Source organism: Rhododendron vialii, chromosome 2a, assembly GCF_030253575.1.
Source record: "Rhododendron vialii isolate Sample 1 chromosome 2a, ASM3025357v1".
NCBI classification, from domain to species: domain Eukaryota; kingdom Viridiplantae; phylum Streptophyta; class Magnoliopsida; order Ericales; family Ericaceae; genus Rhododendron; species Rhododendron vialii.
In genome coordinates this window covers 7948803-7972627 of record NC_080558.1, presented here as the reverse complement: position 1 = coordinate 7972627, position 23825 = coordinate 7948803, and the positions used below count along the sequence as shown (strand labels likewise).

The window sequence follows — 23825 nt, the reverse complement described above, 5'->3', positions numbered from 1 at the left end:
GGTACTTGGTATGAATTTGGGGCAACGGAGTCCGGCTTGCTCAACAGTCGGCACTATCCCAAAGACAACAAACAACACACAATGTTGGGTAATTCCATCGAACAAGTGGTGTGCATGGCATCAACAATTCAATTTTGTTTTAAGGAATATCAATTTGATGTTGAAAGCAAAGATACCTATACTTGATGCACATGTTTACAATCGATGAAGATGGGGAAGAGAGGGTGGGGAAAATGCAACTTACTATGCAAATATTGTTGGAAGTAGAGAACTTGGAAGTCCAGGGAGGTCTTCTGTATGAATGAGAAATGGATGAAGGACTAGACATGAAGACGTCTGTAAACGGACACCGGGCTCGTCTTCGATGAATGCGGAGAGGATAGGATCTTAGTAACAGTCCATAAAAGGATTGAAGGTCGAAGGAGAACAAGGAGGAAGATGGAACCACGATGAAGGTCGGAGAAGAAGAAGATGGAGGGAGAGCCAGAGGAAGACATGATGTTTCTAGTTGATGGCCGATGGAGCGTTCGAGAGATGGAGAGATTATACGTTGTTTGGGATGGGGCGTTCCAGAGATGGAGCGAGGTTATAAAAATAAACAAACATCTCACCCTTTACAAGGAGTTGTTGAGTTGGGTTGTGTTGTGCCGGTGGGCAAGAGGTATACATAGGATTGATATTAGTAGCAAGTGCTGGGGGCATTTTTGGAAAAGAAAAAGGAGAAAACATCTTCGTACATTTAAAAGAAGTAGTATAGATAATCACGTATGCAGCATTCTAAACCATAATTATGTAAACAGAGTATATTCGTAATTACTCACCTCTGAAGCGTAAATCCAAAGCAACACAATACAGGGAGATTTAATGGGTTGCACTGGGACCTGTTCGGGTCATAAATTCAACTATAGTTAATATCTTAAATGAATCAGACGCTTCTAACTTAAAACCTCGCTCTAGTGTAGTGGCGTATTTTTCGTGCTTAATAAAATTCCAGCGATGGTTCGGAGCCTCGTGGCTTCACAACCCGTATTTAAAAAATAATTAATAACTCCATAACTTTCACCAATAATCATCATTTCTTATCAACTCACACGATTTTTCCCAAAAATCATGTTCACATCTTATAACTAACATAATTATTCTAAAAATGTTATTTTTAATTTTTAAAAATATAACTTATATCAATTATATCTTTTTCATCTTTTTAATTCCAAAATCAATACCTTTTTCAACTATACTACAATACAATCAACTTTAAAAAATCATAAACTTCCAATTTATTCATTCTTCCAGTAAGATACATGTGATTTAGTAAAACTCATACGCATTCCATTTTTACATCTAAAAATCATATTATTACGTTTTCACACTTCAAAATCACGTTCAAACTTCATTACTAAAAAAAAGGATTGTTTATTCAACTAATTAAAGAATGAACAAAATCTTTAACAGTAGTATATATATAACTGATATCTAAATATGTACCAATATACATATTTGTACATGCGTATATACAGTGAGAGGGCGAGAGGACCCGTGAGAGAGAGAGAGAGAGAGAGAGAGAGAGAGAGAGAGGAGGTGGGTGGTTTCGGCTGGTGGTGGTGGTGCCGAGAGGAGTAGGTGGTAAACCGTAGTGATGCCGTGGTGCGGCGACGGGTTTGGGGTGGTTACGGGCAGCCAAAACACGGGCCCGTAAGATGGTGGTGGCTCACTGTGGTGGTGTGGTGCCGTGAGGGAGATGGCGAGAGGAGGAGGAGGTGGTGTGTGTGGTGTCGGCAGTGGGGTGGTGTTGGATGTGGCTGGGAAGAAAAAGAGAATGAGAGGGAGGTAGATATAGAGAGAGAGAGAGTGTCGGCAGGAGAGAGGGAGAGAGCGCGCGCCATGTGTACGGCTGGGAGAGAATGGGGGAGACAAGGGTGGTTTGTAAGAAATAAATGGGGTGGGTTCTCCAGAAGCCAGCCACAATAGGCCGTCGGCTAGGAAAAACTCCCCGCGGACACGAAAACGAGTCCCAAATCCATCGCGCAGGCCGGGTTTCATTTCGGAAAATCCTAAAAATAATATCGTGGCCCGAACAAATGATTTAGAGACTAACCCCGGTCTCAGTTTTTCGAATAAAATTCTCGGTAATCAAATATGTAATTCATGCGAATTTTCGGGTTATGACAGTCAAGCCATTCCTTCCTACTTTAACACCCCTGATCATCCTACAAGCTCTTGCTCTTTCCAAAAGAATGTTGAGTGCTTCAACAACAATGTTAAAAAGAAAAGGTGAGAGATCGAGGGTCACCTTGCCTAAGCCCTCTGTGTGGTCTAAATTCTGAAGTTGGTGAACCATTGATCAAAACATATAGAGAAGGAGACAAGACACATTCCAAAATCCAATCACACCATTTTTTACCACAACCAAGATTCTTCAACATGTCAATTAAGAATTTCCAGTTAACACAGTCAGAAGCCTTTTCAAAATTCAGTTCTAGGATGGGCCCTCCACTTTGTTGTTTTTTCCAATGATGAATGATTTCATTTGTCATGAGAACACCATCCAAAATCTGCTTCCCTCCAATAAAAGCAGATTGAGTTTCACCAATGAGATTGGGAAGAACTAATTTCAGTCTGTTTGCAAGAACTTTAGAGAGAATCTTCTATAAAGACCCGATCAGACTAATAGGCCTGAATTCATTGAAAGAGGATGCTCCATCTATTTTGGGAATGAGAGCAATAAAAGAGGCATTGATACCTTTCACCAGCTTTGAATTAGAATGGAAGTCATTGAAAAAATGAATCAGATCATCCTTCATAAAATTCCAACCTTTCTTAATGAAGTTGAAGTTGAAACCATCCAGGCCTGGGGCTTTAGAACTGTGGCAATCCTTGATAGCTGCAATAATTTCCTTAGCTTCAAACTGTTTTTATAACAGAACTGCCACAGAGAGAGGCAGACATCTTGGAAATACTCCTCCCATTGAGGATTCAGCTTGAGGTCCTTCTCTGAAGATGGAAGAAAAATGGTTGACAACAGCTTCTTTGATAAGAGAAGGGTCTTCAATAATAGAATCCTGAGCCTTGATAGCACCAATCATATTTCTTTTGGACCTATTGTTTGCCATTATTTGGAAGAATTTTGTATTTTTGTCTCCAAGCTTGAGCCAGTTTACTCTTGATTTTTGTCTCCAAAGTGTTTCAGCCAGTCTGTTATGCTTCCAAAACTCACTTTCGAGAGCCCTTTTAGAAAGTTTTTCCTTAAAAGACAACTCTCTCCTCACTAAGAATGTCAAGCTGTTGAATTTTTTTTTTCCACTCTTGCAATTTCACATTAATATCACCAAATTCTTCCTTATTCTATTTCTTTAAACCCTCTTTTACAGCCTTCAGTTTTTGAGTGAGTTTAAAGCCAGACCATCCCACAGTATTAGTTTCATTCCAAACTTTCTTAGCCAGTTCCATACAAGAGGGGTTAGAGAGCCATGCATCCTGAAACTTGAAGGGTTTGGGACCCCAATTCCATGTATCTTGAGCTAGCATTATGAGACAGTGATCAGAGATAGGCCTCTGTAGACTCCATTGAGTGAGGTTGAATCTATCCAAAAAGTTTTGAGATAGAAGGATTCTGTCAAGTCTGCTATGTATCTCATCATTCTGAAAGTTGGACCAAGTGAATTTCCTGCCAAGGAGAGGGATGTCTTGGAGTTCCATGACGTTAATGAAATTTTCAAAGTCTCTCATGATTCTATCCAATCTGGTGCAACCAGTTCTTTCAGAGATGGATTTTATAGTATTGAAATCCCCACCCACACACCAAGGTAAATTAGATGAACTTTTGATAAGAGCAATTTCCATCCACAGACTTCTTCTTCCAATGGGATCATTAGGAGCATAACAGCTCGTTTGGATTGAACGATTTCGGAAGAAAAGAAAGGGGAAGGAGGGAGAACTCAATCTCTCCTCCGTTTGGATGATCCACAAGGCAGAGAGCTCAGAGAGGGTGAGGAAGGGCGGGAGACGAGAGGCCCTCAAAGCCCGTTTTTGTTTCTCGCCACTTGGCGCGATTCAGTGAGAAAGGAGAAGAGAGAGGCAACTTCTGGCAGCGCGTGCGGGCTACGACGGCGTCTTTTCGTCGTCAGACCAGTGGCTGTGCGGCCGCCGGAGAAGATAGAGGGGAGTTGTAGGTCGCCGGAGAAGAGACGCTCCGGAGAAGAGACCATGTCGCCGCCGGAGATGGGAGTTAGAGTTTGATTTCTCACGTGTATTTGGATGGGTTGGTGAGAAACCACACCCGTTTCTTTTCTTCTCTCACTAATAAGGGAGACCACTCCCCTTTCTTTCCCTTTCTCACCTGGGCAGCCAAAGGGGCTGTAAATGTTGAGAAGAGCACAATGAAAGCCATTTTCTAAAATCCATAACAAGATAGGAATTTTAAAAGGCAGTCTCTTTTTCTCCATCTATGTTATGAGTATTTTATCATTTACTAGATGTTCAACCTTGCTATGCCAAAACAGTGAACAGATAACCCCATATACTTTTTCCCAATAGCCTAGGTCTCTTTGTTGTAGATGATTGGCTTGCCAAATTCTGTACTTCAGCCGCTCATTTTTCCTATTATATAGCAGATATTGATTTTTTAGATTTTGTTCACTGCTATGCAAGGATAATGCATCTAAATCGGCTTACATTTAGTTATTTGATGTCTTGCTCTATGACTTTGCCTTAGCTATGACATTATCTCAGGCTCAGCCCGCTCGGGTACCCTGAGGACTTGGAGTATATTTGAAGGAAGGAGAGAATTTTAGAAACAACTATGGAATATGGTTTTGATGTGAGGCTTCTAACTTCGTGCAGGCCCATGTCGACAACATTAAAAAGACTCATTTACGTGAAATGGTGGTAATAAATTTTGCTCTTTTCTATTTTCCGCTTGGTAGTTTGCTGAAAGATTGTAATGGTTAGAAACAGAGAGCAAATGGGATAGATTTAGATGAGCTTAATTAATGTGTTTTCAAAAGGAATTGGCTTTCCTGAATGTACCAATATTTTGAAGAGCTTAGGGATCGTATGTATGCTCCGTAAAGACATAGAATTAATTTGCGGTGGTTTGAAATTGAAATTTAATAAAGAATTAATTAGTTGTTGTATCTCAAGTATTAGTATGTAACCTTCATAATTTACCTCAATTAAATTTTCATATTTATTTGAGCGATTAGTAGAATGTTTAATCGAATGTTCAACTACTATCATCACTACTAAAATCAAAAGAGATTAAATTATTTACACCGCCGGTGTAAAACATTTGTTTTTTCTTCAAATTAATTACATTGTGTCACGTCGCCGTGTTCTATTAATTGGGATTACTGTTTTGACAACGTGATGCAATGTAATTAATTTGAAGAAAACAAATGTTTATACCGTCGATATATACATATATAGAAATCTTCAGGTAAGGACCTTATATGCGGACCTCCCATTTCTCGCATTTTCCGATCTGATTTCGATGATCCGAGCCGCTCAATGTGTTCAGAACGTAATTTTAGGGGTACCCATGAGAAATCGGCAAAAAAAAAAAGACCGGGAAGGGCTTGATTTGAGCAGTTGTTATTTGAACCGTTAGATAAAAAAATAAACAAAAACTACTCGGATGAAGCCCTTCTCGGTCTTTTTTTTTGCTGATTTCTCGCGAGTATCCTCAAAATCACGTTTTGAACACATTGAGCGGCTCGGATCATCGAAATTCAATCGGATAAGGGAGATCCGTATTTTATTAAAATAAGGTAGTCCTTATAAGAAATGGACTATATATATATTATTCTCAAACCAAAAATAGTTCCCGAAACCAATTCATCCAATGAGCACGCGAAAAACGTGGCATTAGACTAGTACAATAGAAAAAGAAATGCATTGGACAAGTTGGTCCAAGAATGTTACAAGTTGAAACCACATAAAGCTAGAAACAACAAACGACAACATTGTTTCAATTGAAGTTATTTATACAAGATCCACTACAATTTCATTTAGATAATTTGTTTATTTTCAATTACTCTTAGAAAAATATAGAAAACCAAACATTAGTCTTGATGAGGAGCCTCTGATTCCGAAAGATCGAGATGAAATAGTAATTAACGTCGCCCCCCGGGGCCTCCTGGCTCAATGGGGTGCGGGTCATCGTGTGGGTTATCGGCTTGGGCCAATTTCCTCGTGGGTGAGGGTGATGTCTCTGTTGAACAAGACAATTGTGACATGTCAATAATGGCATTTCTTTAGCAAATCAAAAAGGAAGAAATCTTTTCTATAACTTTAATAGGAGTCCTATCAAACATGAATACTTAAGACCTCACTCTATAGGGTTTGAATACTTATTTTGTTATCCTAACATTTAGATAGTACCCATTTCACCATTTTATTATTGTTTTATCACATTTTAAATTATAATAGAGTGGCAGGGATTATCCCTTTAGTACCGGACCATTATGTTTGGTGCAGGTCCCAATTTTAAGAAAATAGTTTGTACCTAAGGTTCCGTTTTAAAATTTTTCTTAAAAAATAAGTAGCTTATTTCATATTTTTAAATTAAAAAATAATGTAAATGAAAAATAAATTTTAATTTTTTTGTATCGTATAAAAGATCTTTTAAAATAAGATCTATATTACATATTTTTAAATTTTAATAAATTCACAATTTTTAAACTTAAAATTGCCTTCTTCAAAAATAAAATTTTTTTTCCGTCACGGAACGAAGTCTAATTATCCCTTATTTGCCGCACCATTTTCTTTGGTGCAGGTCCCACCGCTTCGATCCTATCTCGCCCCACCTTCCGATTCGGTGGTCAAAACAAGGGAAAGGAAAAGAAAAGGGGAACAGAAACTGCAAGTCCCGTCCCGTCTTCCGGTCGTCTGCTTACCAATCCGGCGTACGGAAAACGAAGAAGCAAGCTCTCATTCCGATTCTGAGTCCTCTCTCTCTCTCTCTCTCTCTCTCTCTCTGGCCAGAGGCCATCACATCCGGCGGCTTGCGAGGAGCGCTGATCCAACGAGTCCAGTGACGCCGCCACCGCTTCAATGACGCCGTTCACCGTATCTCCTTCTCCAATGACGCCGCTGACCGCCGCGCCGTCCACTGTATCTCCTTCTCCGATGACGCCACTGTATCTTTGATCCCTGATTAATGATTTCGATTTGTGATTTGATTTTTTGGTTGAACAATTTTTGTTGCTATTGTATCAAAGATGGTCGGCGGCGTACGGGTCACGTGTCGTTCAAAACAGAACCATCAAGAAAGGGGGATTCGAAATGGCAGGTCCGATTCCTCCTCCCGTCGGCGATCTTCATTAAATTCTGGCAAGGAAAACCCTATTAAAAATCCCCTTTCGTGAGTTGGTCGGCCCGTAAATCCCAAAACTACCTCAAACCCAACCAATCCGAACTCATTTATTCTGTTGAACTCACTTGGAAAACTCTAAGTGGTGACATATATCAACGATTTGGAATGGCTAAACTTCGTGAGTTGCAATTTCTAATCCACAATTCCTATATTTTTTTTTCTATTTTATGGTGATTTCATAAATTTTGTCATGATTTTGTTCTGTGTTTCGATTTCTCCAAATCCTGTCATGAGTTTTGTTTACTATAGTTTCGTAGGGATGATTTTACATTACGTATTCATGATAATTTATGTTGCATGGTGATTCCACAAATTTTGTTAATTTTCGGTAGGTATGTTTCAATTTCTGAAAAAATTGTCATTTTTTTGGTTTACTAAAATTTCGTCGGCACGATCATTCGATCAAGGTAAATGTACAAAACATGATCAATTCACAAATATGACAAGTTTTGAACTTCGTAAGTTGCAATTTCTAACCAGCAATTCCTATATTCTTTTTTCTATTTTATGGTGATTTTACAAATTTTGTCGTGATTTTGGTCTGTGTGTTTCGATTTCTCCAAATCTTGTCATGAGTTATGTTTACTGTAGTTTCGTAGGGACAATTTTACAATACGTATTCATGATAATTTATGTTGCATGGTGATTCCACAAATTTTGTCACGATTTTCTGTAGGTGTGTTTTGGTTTCTGAAAAAATTGTCATGTTTTGGTTTACTAAAATTTCATTGACACGATCATTCGATCGAAGTAGATGTACAAAACAGAATCAATTCACAAACCAAGTTTTGATACAAAGGTTCAGTCATTCTGCTTTTGCCTCCACGGTATTGTATTTTGAATCAATGGTTGTAATGCTTTGTAGTGCTTATTCTGTGTGTATAATCATCCCGTTGGATTTTCAATATCTACCAATTTTTTTGCCTTGTTGTTTTCTCTCTTTTGTCTCAAGATTATTCTTTTAAATTTAATTTGACTGGTGGATGGTTGGATATTTTGATGGAGAGAGAGAGAAAACCTAATTTAACGAAATCCCACAAATTTAGGAACGGAAATGTAAAATACAATATAAACATTAACTAATAACCAAGGGCATAATGGGGTAACATGACAATTTGAGGATGAAAACATAACTATTCAAACACACTAGGATGGACACCTAAATAAGTCTCCTATTTAGGATGCCTATTTAATTTCTTCAATTTTTTTTTCAGAAAGTACTACCCTATTTAAAAAGTCCATGAAGAAAAAAGAAAAAAAAGACTATTCAAATTCAACATTGTTTGTGTTTCGTTTTCTTATCTACAGTGACGTTTTTTTTTTTAATCTTCAAAATATGGTCCATGTTTCGGTTATTATTCCAGTTTCTTTTTGGTCAAGATAAACCGAACAAGTACATAAAAAGTATCCAAAAATGTCACATTCGATCCAGAGGTGACAAAAATATCACCATTATGGCTGAAATTACCGAGAATTGTTCTTGAAATTGCTACAATGCAGATCCCTTATTCGAAGGTGTATGGTATGCAATTTTCAAATAAATAGCTTGAAATTCATAATTAACCTTTGTAAAAAAATACATACATGTTTGTAAAAATTTATGAAGTCAAGGTTATTTTCTCGAATTTTCAATTATAAGCGAATATTATATATTTGTAATCAAAGTTGCGAATTCAAGAAAAAGGTTACGTGTGAGATCCGTACTTCATGTTTATTCCGGTTAACAGTTAATAATAGAGAATAATATAACTGGAAGGTTTGCGCGTATTTGAGTGAATAATAAGGATGAATTAATGCTTGAATAAGATTTGAAAGAGATAAGAATGGGGAGTTTGAGTGTATTCAAAGGAGTTTGTCTTACTTGTAAAAGTTAAAAGAGAGAAGAATTAAAAGAAAAAGAAGAGAGTTTTCTATATAATCTACGTGGAGGTGTGCATGTGTACAAGGGGGGTGTGCATGTGTGGAAGAAGGGTGCAAATGGGAAGCTGTAGGGAACGTGGCAATTTTTGCCTAGTCTCGGGAATCTCTTACCATGACAATGTTTAAGCATGAAAGGATATAAAAATAAGAAAGGAGAGAAAAACAGGGGGAAAGAAGGGGGAAGATATACCCCTTTCAGTGTTCACTTCCATTCTCGGTGGGGGAATGATGCATAAGAGCTGAGCTAGACATGAGACAAGGATAGAAGAGTACGAGGGCTGTGTTTTTGTAAAATTATGCAAGTATTAAGGAAGTGGGTGATGGCATTTCGTTAGTTATTTGTTGTTTATGAAATTGATTGTGGTGCTTGACGATCCGGGTTGTTACATTACGAGTTTGCATCAAAGTATCATAAAATTCTATTCATTAGAGAAGGGCGCATACCGATGCTCTGGACTAACAATGAAGGAAACATGGTAATGTTCACAGAAATTAAATTTGGTCTCTAGGCCTGCTCTCTCTGATGCTATTTAGCTTTGATTAGTGGGTATGGTTTTGCAGCAAAACAGGTATAGGGGGGCCATTGTTTCAGTGGTATTTTGAGAGCAGCCACTTTGTGCATATTGCCAAAAGGTTAGGTCTGTCTCCAATCCTCCCCCGCCCATACCCTCAATGATTGGAGACAACATTGGTTCAAATGTTGATGTTGATGTTGATGTAGTGAAGGGTGCATATCGTATACACTACTCAAATATAGAGTTGGTATTCTAGCATTTTCTGTTATTTTCGGATCAAGTTAACAAACAGATAAGAGGGGAAAACTCACGATGGGAATCCGAAGTCTGGAGCAATTCCCTAGCAGCCACCTGAAAAGCCAAGAGAAGGGTACAAAACAAAAGGACTTTCCAAACAACAAAAAGCAATTTCAAAGCCATTTTTCCTCGAGCATGAGGACAGGCGATATAGGGCTCATGTCTTTTTATAGCCCAAATAATACTAAGGAAACTTGGGCCACAAGAAGACTTCAAAGACTTTGAACCCTGTTTGTTGGCCTTGTTCAGTCGTGGGTTTGAAAAATTTTAGAATTTGATTTTTGAGTAATGAGTGAGAAAAGAAAATAGGGTAATAATTGGGGATATAGGTAATGTGTGGAGAGATAGAGAGAAAAATGAGATTAATGATTGGATATAAAAATAATGAGTGGAGAGACAAATAAAAATAATAATTGAAAATATAGATAATGAGTGGATTTGGGTTTGGAAACCCACAACCGAACAAGGGCTAAGAGTTTTGAATTTTAATCATTACCATATTTTCCTCCAATTATTATTGTTATTTTTTTTTATCTGTCTGTAATCATTAATCATATTTTTTTAATTATTATTCTATTTCTTTTTACACTTATATTATCTATAAATCTAAAATCCCAAAACTGGGGGGGGGGGGGGGGGGGGGGGGGGGGGGGGGGTTTGTGGTTTCGGTGCTGGCCTTCTAGTGCTGCACAGTATTGTGCCCCATTCGGACAGTCCGTCTCGGTAACTATTGGCCGGGATTTAAAAAAAAATTCTTCTGGGGAAGAGTTTTTAAAATTGGGACCATCCAAAACACTTTTAACCGGTTGAAATTAAGCACAACATTGTGCATAGTACCTTCGTCCCAACACCGTGCACAATACCTTCAACCCAGCACCGTCCCCGAATCTTTCTGAGGCAAGGGCCATGGTGGAAGTGGTCAAATGGTATAACAAGAGCTAAACTAATGTTAAAGAAAATTCGCTGATCAAAAAAAAAAAATTGTTAAAGAAAATTCTTCTTTGGCCACGAGAAGAATTTAATTTACATCCATTCTTATGTCGTCTCTTACAAGTCATGGCGGGATCATCTAGATAGTTTTCTGGGCACGACCTTCACTTGTGAGAAAGGAGGCAAGAATAGATGTGAACTTGGATGTGGACCTATATATCCCTCGTTCTTGGATGGTGGTCTTTGTTGGAGATTGTCTTACACATCGCAAATACAAAATAACTAAATCGAAGTATTTAAATCTCGTATGATTTTCGCTTTTCTTAACTTGGTGAAGCAATAGTGAGAAGGATTTGGCTTCTTTGCAAATTCAGATTGGACTGAAAAGTATTTTTAATGGTTTAAATTTGTTGAAAAAAGACTAGCCGGTAAAAGTCTATTATTGTCACTAAGAGTTGGAGTTTCATTCTTACCGATTTGCGTGTATATAACAAATTTGAATCCTTGACCGTGAAAATGAAGGTCAAAAGATGCGACTGCGTCCTGCAAATCTTGGTTTGAACTGCAGCGTGAAGGGAAGTCAGGTCATAATGAGAGGAATACCTTTGAAATCAACACTTCAAACATGTGTTTCTGTCCATTTTGGGCAAGTAATCTTGCCTTACACCAAGGGTTCACGTTTGAAAATTCTCTAGATTCATTGCAGAATAAAATATGTAGTATTTGCTTTTCTTGGACAATGAAAGTAGTAAATTCGTTAAAGGACCAGAAAAGGGAACAATAACCGGAACGAAATCAAATTTGACTAAGTGGACATGAAAAAGTAAATAAAAGATTTGCCCCAAGAGATCGCAAGTTTGAATCTCACAAATGTCAAACATTTCAAATATTGGGGCCATTGAAAAATTGCCCAGCCGTTAATTTTAGGGTCCCAGTAGTAGTCGAGTCCCAGCCGTTAATTTTAGGGTCCCAGTAGTAGTCGAGTGGTGCACAAGTTGGTCCGAATGTCCCGTTATAAAAAATATATATATAAAGGACCAAAAATGGAACAATATGCCTTTATGCCGAAATTCCAAAGTCTTCCATTTCTTAGTTGGAAGTCATTTTGGGCAACTGAGATTACATAACGCGGTCACGACCAAATTAAAGTCCTGTAAGTTTTTGTCTTTTTCATGCGGGCATTTCAAGAGTCAAAACGGGTATGTTTCCATTTGTTTATCGAACGGATATTTTGGGAATCGATGAACTTACACCCCAATATTTCATAGGCCTTCAAACTTAACGTATTTTCAATTTAACCTTGAAAGTTTAAAAAAAAACTTACAATTAAGCTTTTGCCGTCATCTTCCGGCAAGTTACAAACGGAATTGTGAAATTTGTACTGTCCATCCAATGTTTAATATTTATTTGGACCTGTTACGGATCCTATAAAGATGATTCAAAATGCAAGTCATTCTTAAAATGTAATTTTATAGGTTCCTTAAAAAAATTAGCCCAATCCGATATCAGTAGGGCTGTCATATGAGTTAGGGCTCTCTTAGGGTGCTCATTGAAAAGTCTTAGAGCCAAAAATTCATTATGACCATTTAGGATAAAATGATCAAAAAAATAAAATCTTTGCACCGGTTCAAACAGATTGAAAATTGGAGCACTTAATTTTTTAACCATATTTTAAAAAAAAATTCACAAATAGATTGAACTAGATAAAAAATTAAGTACTCTAATTTTAAATCTATTTGAACTGGTGTGAAAATTTTATTTTTTTGACCATTTTTTCTAAATGGTCATAATGAATTTTTGACTCTAAAACCTTTCAATGAGCACCCTAAGAGAGCTTTAACTCATATGAGATCCCTACTGATATCGGATTGGTCTAATTTTTTTAAGGAACCTATAAAATTACATTTTAAGAATGACTTGCTGTTTAAATCATCTTTATAGAATCCGTAATGGGTCCAAATAAATATTAAATGTTGGATGAACAGTACAAATCTCACAAATTCTGTTTGTAACTTGACGGAAGATGATGGCAAAGGCTTAATTGTAAGTTTGTTTTGTAAACTTTGGAGGTTAAATTGAAAATACGTTAAGTTTGGAGGCCTATGAGACGTTGCGGTATAAGTTCAACGGTTTTTTTGAATTTTCCTGGATATTTTATAGGATTTGGATACTCTCCTTCCCTCAAATACCACGCTAAGTTGCATGGAATGAATGAAAAAAATCAGCTTTTCCGTATTTTTTATTTGTTCAGTTACCAAGAAAGTTGTAGAACTCACATCTTTAACTTTCACACTTTTTGCGAAATAGGTCTTGTCAAAATGAAGAAATTTTAGTTTCCCTGCAACATTTCTTGTAAAAAAAAACATACAACAAAATAAATTTTATTTTTCTTTACTTTACCAGACCTCACTTAACTTTTCTTAGAATTCATTTCCCACACAGTATTCCCGACAACTGAACGGAACCTCTGCATGGTTCTGCCCAAGTTGCCCAACCTATTGTGGATCTTTCCCGAGGTCACTTCGATGATTGATCGTTGTTCATTTCTTAAATTTAGTTGACAAAATTAACCACCCTGAAAATAATGTTGACCGAATATTGTTTAATGTGTTTTTGGAAGACGTCTTTGTTAAGAAAAACGAGTTTCCGATCTAGCTAATATTGCAATAATTTTCTTCAAGTTAAAAGATGTTTTGAAATGTTACGATATCCAATTATTCCAATCAATATAATTTTTGGCGTGCCATAAGTACCAGACAAGATCCTAAACATGAATGGTTCTGGTTATTAAATTGAATCCGAGAAGGGCTACAAATACATAGACGGAATGGACCGTTCCATCCCTTTGAGAAGCTGAAGAGAGACAAGAGACTCCAATTCCTATTTTTACTTCATCGAAGCACTTCCATTGAAATCTTAAATTTATTCCAATTTTTTTTAAAGGAAGAGTAAGAATTTCATTGATAAGAGAATATAACAACCTACTGTGTGCAACCAAGAAAAAAAGGTTATTTCATTCAATAGTTAAAATCTTGCCACCTGCGTATGGATATTCTTCCCTTAGATGGGTTTTTCTTTTCTTTCTTTGTTTATTCCTTATAATGAGCTTATTTTTTGTATCGGTTGAGTAAATGATATTTTTAATCCCATAAACTTAAAGCAAATACTCCCACTGTCCCAATTCTTTATTAGATAATACCAAGCTAATAAGTTGTGGTCAAGGAAAGCCCAAAAATTGAAAAAAATTGGTTGTGTTCAAAATTCAAATACGCTTTGAATCACAAAATGAGTCGTTTCATCTCACAAAATGAACACCACCTAGTGTGGTGGTTCCTCACTCTTTCTATTAAGGAAAAAGCCCTGAGTTCGAGTCCTCATGCATGACATGCATGATCATGTTGTAACCAATCCTTTAACATGTTGACAAAAAACTAAAATAAGTACAAAAAAGAAAAAGAAAAAGCCGTTTAATGCCAAACTTGTATTGATCACAGGAGAAACTTTTTGTATACCGGAGATACCAAGGGGACTGGTAACCACTCTAGTCCGTTTTTAATTTTTCGGCCATTTTCCGATCACAATTTTTGGTATGTTTCGATTCTCGCCGAACTACAAAATGAACGGAGCTGATCATCCAAGTGTGATCGAAAAATAGCCGAAAAATTAGAAATAGACCGGAGGGGATACCAAGGGTCTCGGCAGGGTTTTAAAAAATGGCCGTTACATAACGGATTTTTGAAGGCCCGATACCGTTAGGGTGAAAATAGCGGCATTACGCAAATTCACCTACGTATAGGCCGTTACGTAATACGTAAAGGCCGTTACACCCTGCTACAGGTCCGTTACGAGACCCTTACACCCATTACAGGACTGTTACACCCCGTTACACTTGCTAGTCCTTGGAAAAAATTCATGAGTGCGGTATCTTATTCCCGTTACACATTGACCGATACTTCCGATATTCGTTACTCGCAACCGCAACCGCGACCGTTACCGTTATGCCAACCGATACCGCGATTTAAAACCATGGGTCTTAGTATCCCTTGTATAAAACAAAAAAACTCTCTCTTGATCACAGAGAGGGTTTCAGAGGGAGGCGGGGGCTTTGCTGCCTGATAGGAGCAGCAGGGGCTACCCACACCTCAATACTACGTAGTTTTGAGGTAAAACTATTGGTGCTCTTCTTCTATTGTTTGGATCTGCTGGGCCTCTTTTTTTCTCTCCTTTGTCAAAAAAAACAATTCTCATGGGTGCAAAATAGACATATGGTGGTGCAAGCATCAAATGACCAAAAAAACAATTCTCATGGGCACAAAAGAAAAAAAAAAAAAACTGATTCTCCACCATTAGGTTCCCAATCATAAACCCCAGCAAGATTTTTGGATTAGTACTTGTACACGGCCAAATCTGGTGCCCAAAAATTGGTCGGGTAATCAAGATGACAAACAAAAAAGATGGACCTTGCCCAGAGGAACGAAAAAATAGATCACGGACGTCACCGGAGTATTTGGCGATGATCGATCTCTCGAGTAGTATGGCTTGGACAAGGCTGGGATCGTAGGCGTCACCTTGCCTCACAACCGTTGTGTTCTGGTCCATCGAATAGCACCGCTGATTTTATTCTTCTTTAGCAACCAAACTATCACTCATGCAATCTCGGTTGATTTCGGAGAGAGAGAGAGAGAGAGAGAGAGGGGCTATTTATATATATTGCTGGCTTTTCGGAGAGAGAGAGAGAGGGGCTATTTATATATATTGCTGGCGAGGATGCTATTTAAAGGGAGGGGAGAGAGGCGGTGGGCATCAATTTCGATTATAGAGAGAGAGAGAGGAGAGAGAAAGAGAGGAGGAGGTTTATGGGAATGCAGAATGTGAAAAGAGCTGTGCTACATGCAGAGCAGGCTGTGCACAGCTGTGCACAGCGGCCGTTTTCTCCCGCCTCGGGTCACGCAAAGATGATCGGAGCCGCTCATTTTGTTCAAAATATGTTGTTTAATGTCTCTGTAAAAAATGAGCTTCGTTCAATATCGTTAAAGACGTTAACAAAACACCCAAAATCACTTCAGAATTTAGGCCTAAATTCTGAAGTGATTTTGGGTGTTTTGTTAACGCCTCTAACAATATTGAACGAAGCTCATTTTTTATAGAGACATTAAACAACATATTTTGAACAAAATGAGCGGCTCTGATCATCTTTGTGCGATCCGAGGCGAAAGAGAACGGGATCTGTGCACAGCTGCTGTTCACAGCATGCTGTGCACGTAGCTTTTCTGACGTGAAAATAGGAACATACAGTGATACGATTCAATTGGGATTTTGCCCAATCCCGGTAACTGTGGAATAATGGGGAATAAATATCAATACATATATAGCATATATATATATACACACACTTGCAACTAGATGTATAATGAGCTAAGAATACATTTTAAAGATGTGAACATAAGTATTTAAACTCATATTGATGAACATTTAAATAAGTCTGTTATTTAGGATGCCTATTTAATTTCTTCCATATAAAATGGGTAGAGCTTCACTTCACTAGCCCACAAAGAAGGTTTACGGTTCATGAAGGAAAGAGGGTTACAAAGTTCCAAACTTGTGGAAATCTCCATTGTAGCGAAGGTAAGTTGGTTCCTCCTCTGCCTGAAATACTGAAATCTCATCAAATGTTGAAGTTTTTCTGCAAATCACGAAATGGAATATCTGCTGCTAAAGCTTCTCCAACCTATGTTTTCTATTGCCATCATCAAACCCACCCTTTTTCCACATCCCTCAAACCCATGGATAAATCTTCAAATCAGCACTCCTTCACAGCTCTCTCAACATCGAGGTATGTTCAATTTGAAACTCCTGATAAGCCTGACTCAGTCTTGGCATTCTTCAGGAACCATGGATTCACCCAAACCCAGATCTCCAGTGCCATTAGAAAGTACCCTCCTGTGATAATACGTGATCCCCAAAAGTACCCTTTTGCCCAAGCTTGAACATCTCAAATCCAAAGGCCTTTCAAGCACAGAAATTGCCAGAATAACATCTATGTCATCATTTATCTTGAACAGAAGCTTGGAAAACTCAATCATCCCATCTTTCAATTTATTTGGTGAGTTCCTTCAATCCGAAGAGAAAACGCTAGCTTTTATTAGACGTCGGTTTGGGTTTTGTTTGATTGAACAACTAAGTCATGTGATACCCAATACTGAAATTCTGCAAAAAGTAGGTGTTCCCAATGCCAATATTCGGCTTTTGTTGATTAGCAAACCTAAAGCATTCGCTGCAAACAGCAATCGGTTTAGAGAGTGTGTGGACGAAGTTAAGAAGATGGGGTTTAATTTTTCGAAAAAACAGTTTATGGCAGCCATTCTTGCGTTATTGGGGGTGAGTAATCTACATGGGAGAAGAAGGTTGAGGTTTATAAGAAGTGGGGTTGGACCCAGGATGAGAACTCTGTTGCTTTTAAGATGCATCCAGGTTGTATGAGCTCTTCAGAGGATAAGATCAACAGCGTGATGGATTTTTTTGTTAAAAAAAATGGGTTGGGAGTCGTCGTTGGTTGAAAGACAACCAAAAATTATACAACTAAGCTTGGAGAAGAGGATTATTCCGGGGAGTGCAGTTTATCAAGCTTTGTTGTTGCAAGGTTTAATCAAGGCTAGTGATATTAGCTGTACTACATGTAGGGGTATGCAAAAAATCCGCAACCCAATCAATCCGACCCGACCCAAAGGGTCTCGGGCGGCTTCGAACAGGTGCTTCGGTCGGGTATGGGTTGGGTTTTGTAAAAAAAAAAAAAAAACGAGTTTTGGTTCGAGTTTTAGGTTAGTGCGTTCCTTACCCGAGGGGGTCGAACCCGACTTGACCAACCCGAAGGGTAAACCCGACCCGACGTAAAGAATCGAGCTCACGGACGATTCTTACCACCTGTTCGGTTCGATTTTGGGTATGAAATTTTGTAACCCAACATGGTCGGGTCGGGTTCGGGGTCAAATCCGACCCGACCGACCCGTGCACACCCCTAACTACATGGATAAACTTAACTGAAAAGTTTTTCTTCTAGGAATGCCCTAAAATTCCTATCTATATATTCATTCCCATTGTCACTACGAAGAATTTTAATATTCGTATCAAATTGAGTGCGACATAAAAAGATTTAAAACAAAAAAAGACATCACTTTTTGACTTAAGTAAATACATCCAAGTAACACGAGAATAACAGTCAACAAAAGTGACAAACCACTGAAAACCTTTAAGAGATGTAACACGAGAAGGACCCCAAACATCTAAATGGATAACGGTAAAAGGAGACGCACTCCATTTATTAATAGGTGCATAAAATGAATGTTTATATTTTTCAAACTCATAGGTTTCACAAAAAAACTGACTCCTAGAACAATGCTTTATTAAATTAAGAAAAAAATTCTCTAAACTTTCAAAGAAGGGATGACCCAGTCTACGGTGCCACTGATGTAACATAGTAAGAGCTGAACCCGTATCTGCTTGCAGAGCACGACTACATGACATGAGTGGATGAGGTGCAGACTCCAAAAAATAAAAGTCACTATGTAATTTACCACTACCAATCACATTCTCCGTATCCAGTTCCTAAAAGACACAGTGAGTAGGAAAAAAGGTCACGGAACAATTTGCAGAACGAGTAAGGCTTCTAACAGACATAAAATTAGTGGCAAAGTTGAAAATATGTAAAACTAAAGAGAGAGAAATAGAGGGTTAATAGTGAACGGAACCCTTCCTTGAGATATTAGAGAATGACCCATCTGCTATTTGGACATTATCCTTACCAGAACAAGTAGAGTAAAAATCAAATGCAGAGGAATACCCAGTCATATGACCCGAGGTACGAGAATCTATAATTCAAAAAAATAGCAGAAGAGGCAATAAATGCACTAGTCGAAATACATGTGTGAGCAAAATAGGATGAAGTAGGAGCTGTTATGGAAGAGGAAACTATAATAGATAGAGAATCTGCCCGAGCCATAAGGTGCCTGAGAGTTTGTATGTCCCCCTGAGAGAAACCACCAATATGATCAGATGACACCTGAATCCCAGAACTGAACCCAGAATCAGGCAAAGTGCCAACTGCAGACTCCGAAACATGGGCCTGGGATCGAGAACGCATCGAACCACGACCATGGCCATCGCGTCCACTCCCGCGCCCACGAGAGGGCTTGCCATGTAGCTTCTAACAAAAATCCTTGGTATGCCAGTGTTGTGGCAATAATCGCACTGGAGTGACGCATGATTAGAAGGCTCGCTGCTAGTACCAGATTAGGACTTGCCACATTGGAGAATAGGTCTACTATCAAAACCAAAATGACCCTAAGGAGTAGCAACCATGGTAGAATGATCAGAAATAGGAGGGTGCAACATAGCACCCCTCCTACTCTCTTCCTGCTGAACAATAGAATAGGCCTCTGTCAAAGATGAAAACAGAATACGACCCAATACCTGCACTCTAATCGGATCAAGCTCCGGATCAAGACCAGCAAGAAAGTCATAAACACGCTCTTTTTCCATCATTTTTAGCCAATTAGCAACATCTACAGTACAAACAGCCTGAAATCCCTGCTAATAATCAAGTTCCCCCCAAACTCTATTCAAGTCAGTAAAATACACAGCAACAGAACGACGATTTTGCTCCAATGTATAGAGCCTCTTCCTCAACTCAAAACACTGTTCATCATTACCTTGCTGAGAATAAGTCTGGGCTGCAGTAGTCCAAATCTGATGTGGAGTATCAAGCAGTAGGAAAGTATGGCGAATATCAACTCTTATAGAGTTAAACAACTAGGTCGTGACTAAGGATTTCCGAAATTTAAATTTTTTGAGTTCGACCGCCTCAACAGGTGGAGTAACAGGATCCTCAATGAACTCTGACATCCCTTTGGCCTCAATAGCCAAAGTAAAAGTACGAGACCAAATGAAATAATTGGAACCATCCAACTTAATATGGCAAATATCCAGAGAAAAATTATCTAGAGGCCCTACACGACTTAACTCATCATTTGTACTAGCAGAAGCCTTTTGTTTATCCTTTGACATTTCAACACCAGATTATGACAAACGATGTAGAATAAGACAAATAGGGTTCGAAAAAAGCTTGATTATTCTGACCCAAACTCAAACCAGTGTAAATAACTCTTACTCAAGCCAAATGAAGACAACCAGATCTGACCTAACTCCAAAAAATACAAAAAAACCTGAACTGGAGGCAAACAAGTGTGGAGCAACTTCGAAAAAAGACAGATAGTGGCTGTACGGCGTCGGAATTGACTGTATGGCGTCGAAATTGGTTGGGATCGACTGGGGTGATGTCGGAACTGGTCAGAAAGTGCAGTAGGAGCAAGGACGATGTCAGCAAGGCCAGACGACGTCGGAAGTAGCCGACAAGTCTCCAATGAGTATGGGTGACGTTAAAAAACGATCGGAACTCAAGACCTGAGTTCATCGGAAATCACAACTCTAATAGGTCTTCAAATATATCATCAGGAACTAGGGCTATTAGCCGAGACCAGAAAATCGATCGAAACTGAAAAAATCAGACCGGACCGAATTTTTAAAACCGGTCCAATAATTTCGATTCGGTTCCGGTATATAAAATTTTATAAACTGGAAAAATAATTTCGATCTAATTCATGTGTTTTAAAGACCGGTCTAAACCGGACCAGTTATTTATATATATATATATATATATATATGGGAGGAGAATCGAACTCTTGAGGCTAAAAGGATCTCCCCTCTCTTTACTGCTAGACTACCCACCCTTTTGGTGTATATTGGTCTAATAAATATATTTATTATATAAAATTAATCAGATATATATATATATATCAGGGCGGTTCCGGGGACACCAAAAAAAAACACCTCATAGTTTCCGATCAAATTTTGATGATCCAAGCCGATCAATGTGATCAGAACGTGATTTTAAGGATACTCGTGAAAAATCAGCAAAAAAAATGACCGAGAATGGCTTGATCCGAACAGTTTCGAACAGTTTTTTATTGAATGGTTCAAATAAAAACTGCTCAAATCAAACATTTTCCGGTCATTTTTTTTGCTAGTTTCTCGCGGGCACTCTTAAAATCACATTCTGCACACATTGAACGGTTCGGATCATAAAAATTTGTTCGGAAACTATGAGATTACGATTATGGGTGTTTTTTTAGGGTGTTTCTTGAACCGTTCCGTATATACATACATACATATATATATATATATATATATTATGGGCTTAATTATGTTTTTATGGGTTTTTTTTTATGTATTGGGCTCAAAATTGATTCTTTTTTGTTATACAAAAAAAAAAGGGATTGAATTATGGGTTTTTTGTTGATATTTTGTAAGTTGAATTGCGGATTTTTTGACGTGTTGGGTCCAAAATCTGGCCCATGAATGAAAATCGAGTAAATCGAACCGAAACCGGTTGAGGCGATTGAAATCGAACCGTATTATCTCAACCGGTTCCGGTTTATAAAAATCTCAAACCGAATAAAACCAGTTTCGACCGAAAAATATGCCAAAATTGGTCGAAACCGGACCGGTATCACCCCTATTAGGAACGATCAGAAAGGTGGGTTGGAGAACAGATCTGTTCATTGATTGCCTACAAGACTCAACGAGGTGAGCCAATCGCTGTTGTCACTAGATTGTGTGCTCTGATACCATGTAAAGTTTAGACGATGGAATAGAGACCCAAAATGTTAGGGTTTATTTCTCATTACGTTATACTTATACAAATGTAAACAGTAATTACATATTAAACCCTTATCTCCTAATCTACTTACATAAGAGATTAAATGTAAATTACAACTAATTACATATAAATCCATAATTTAAAATTATTACTTTACCTCCTGGTTCTTTATTAACTCGTAGAATCCAATCCTTACCATTGGAGCCTTTAAAAAACAAAAAAGAGAGTTAAACAAAATCTTCAAAACAAGAAAAAAATTGATTTTTTGTAATACTTACGTTCGGTGGTAGCTGATCAGTTGTCCTCATTCCAACATACGGTAGGTCGGCATCGTAACCAAACCCGTAATTCATGATATAATCATAGGACGTGCTGCAGTAAGTACTCTAAACACAATGTATATCGTTAATGAGTAGCTTAGACGCCAACTGCCCATTAACGATATATCGAATACGTATGAGGGATCATATGGGCTCCCAGATATACATTGTGTTCGGAGTACTTATTGCAACGCGTCTTATGATTATATCATGAATTACGGGTTGGTTACGATGCCGACCTACCGTATGTTAGAATTAGGACAACTGATCAGCTACCACCAAACGTTAGTATTGCAAAAAATTATTATTATTTTTTGTTTTGAAGATTTTGTTTAACTCTTTTTTTTTTGTTTTTTAAAGGCTTCAATGATAGGGAGGATCCTTCGAGGTAATAAAGAACCGGTGGGAAAGCAACAACAAATTTTGAAAGCAATCCGCACTCACCCAATAACGGGTACAATGCAGTGATCAGGCGGAATACCGAACCGCATTGAAATAACTGAACTCAGACAATCATTCGTAGACACCATGCCGCAACATGTTGCAAAAAAGAACCTCTTATCAATATCTGTAAAGCACATTCGCAGACTATAACCACGAAATAGAACTAGTTTTGGTCAACTGCCAGATGCTGACTCCCAATGCACCTCTCCAGCATTTTGGTCAACTGCCAATTTCCCAGCGGACCCAGCCCTTTGCTCAAAACCCCTTCACTCAGGCTTTGCCATCGCAATAGTTAACTGTTTCTCAGCCTCTCAGGTTAACCGGGGTGCCTCATCTGCTCAACAATTCCCGATGAATATTAACTCAGCGGACGCAACCTTCTCCTGCTCAGCAGCAACTGCATCAGTCACTCCAACAATCACCTTCTCGGTTTGCTCAGATGTTATCTCAACAGAAACAAAATCTCCAGGCAAGTTTTCAATCATCTCAGTAGGCATTTTCTCAGCTTCAACAACAATTTTCCGCTGATTGATGCAACCTTCAAATCAGAATTTAATGCCACAGCAAAGTTCTCAGGCAAACAAACAACAGGTACTACTTGGTGATGGATTTTTCAAGCGAGAGGGTATCAGCCAATACATTTAGCATTTTAATTCATCTTTCTTTTCCCTCCCTAAATCCCTCACACATCCTGGATCCAACGTAACCTTAGGGTATGGGGGAATAGGGGCTTTGACGATGTGGATAATTCCACATTGGTTGAGGGGAATATTGCTCATATCTACTTTGTCGGCTTTAGGCATTTTTCCCTTATTGTCAGGGGCGGAGCCAGAATTTGTATATGGGGGTGGCGCCAATTGAATTCATGGAATCTGCTACTTCTTGTTTTCTCCCTTCTGCCGACGACATGAGTTCAAGTCTCTAAAAGGAGGAGCCGGTGTATCCCGCTTTCTCTCTTAGGGAACACTGTCACAAAATAAAATAAATAGGTCCAATAGGGGGAGCTATCACATCTGCTTTCTCCCATAGCAAGCACAACAAAAAAAAAAAATTGACAAACTTACAGGGATGCCAAGGACAATGGGGCATCCCTCTTCCACCCTAAGTGTAGAAAAAGGATTAAACCATAACTTATTCATACAATTATGTAAATCGACATGTTTTATAATTCACTTTATATGTCTATTTACATGCACCATAATCCAAAAAGAAACAAGCAGCAAAAATACCAAATTTGTTGGTGAAAATTTAATACCCAAATGGGTCACATTCCTCTCCAATTAATAAGAGAAATTGCAAGTGGAAATTTATGCAAA

The 23825-nt window shown here is 38.3% G+C and overlaps 2 protein-coding genes and 1 non-coding gene across 5 annotated transcripts in view; 2 read left to right on the top strand and 1 right to left on the bottom strand.

Annotated features, from left to right (window-relative positions):
- Positions 1-23825, top strand: part of LOC131318111 (MDIS1-interacting receptor like kinase 2-like) — a 78848-nt gene that overhangs the window by 46735 nt on the left and 8288 nt on the right. The window lies entirely within an intron of this gene.
- On the bottom strand, positions 2144-3110 carry LOC131317053 (uncharacterized). Its single transcript, XM_058346633.1, has 4 exons — positions 2958-3110; positions 2741-2906; positions 2402-2605; positions 2144-2244 (listed from the first exon to the last, which is right to left on the bottom strand). Exons 1-4 carry the CDS (start codon positions 3108-3110, stop codon positions 2144-2146), a joined length of 624 nt encoding a protein of 207 aa, XP_058202616.1.
- On the top strand, positions 9753-9860 carry LOC131318258 (small nucleolar RNA snoR100). Its single transcript, XR_009197587.1, has one exon. It is a non-coding gene; the product is annotated as a small nucleolar RNA snoR100 (small nucleolar RNA).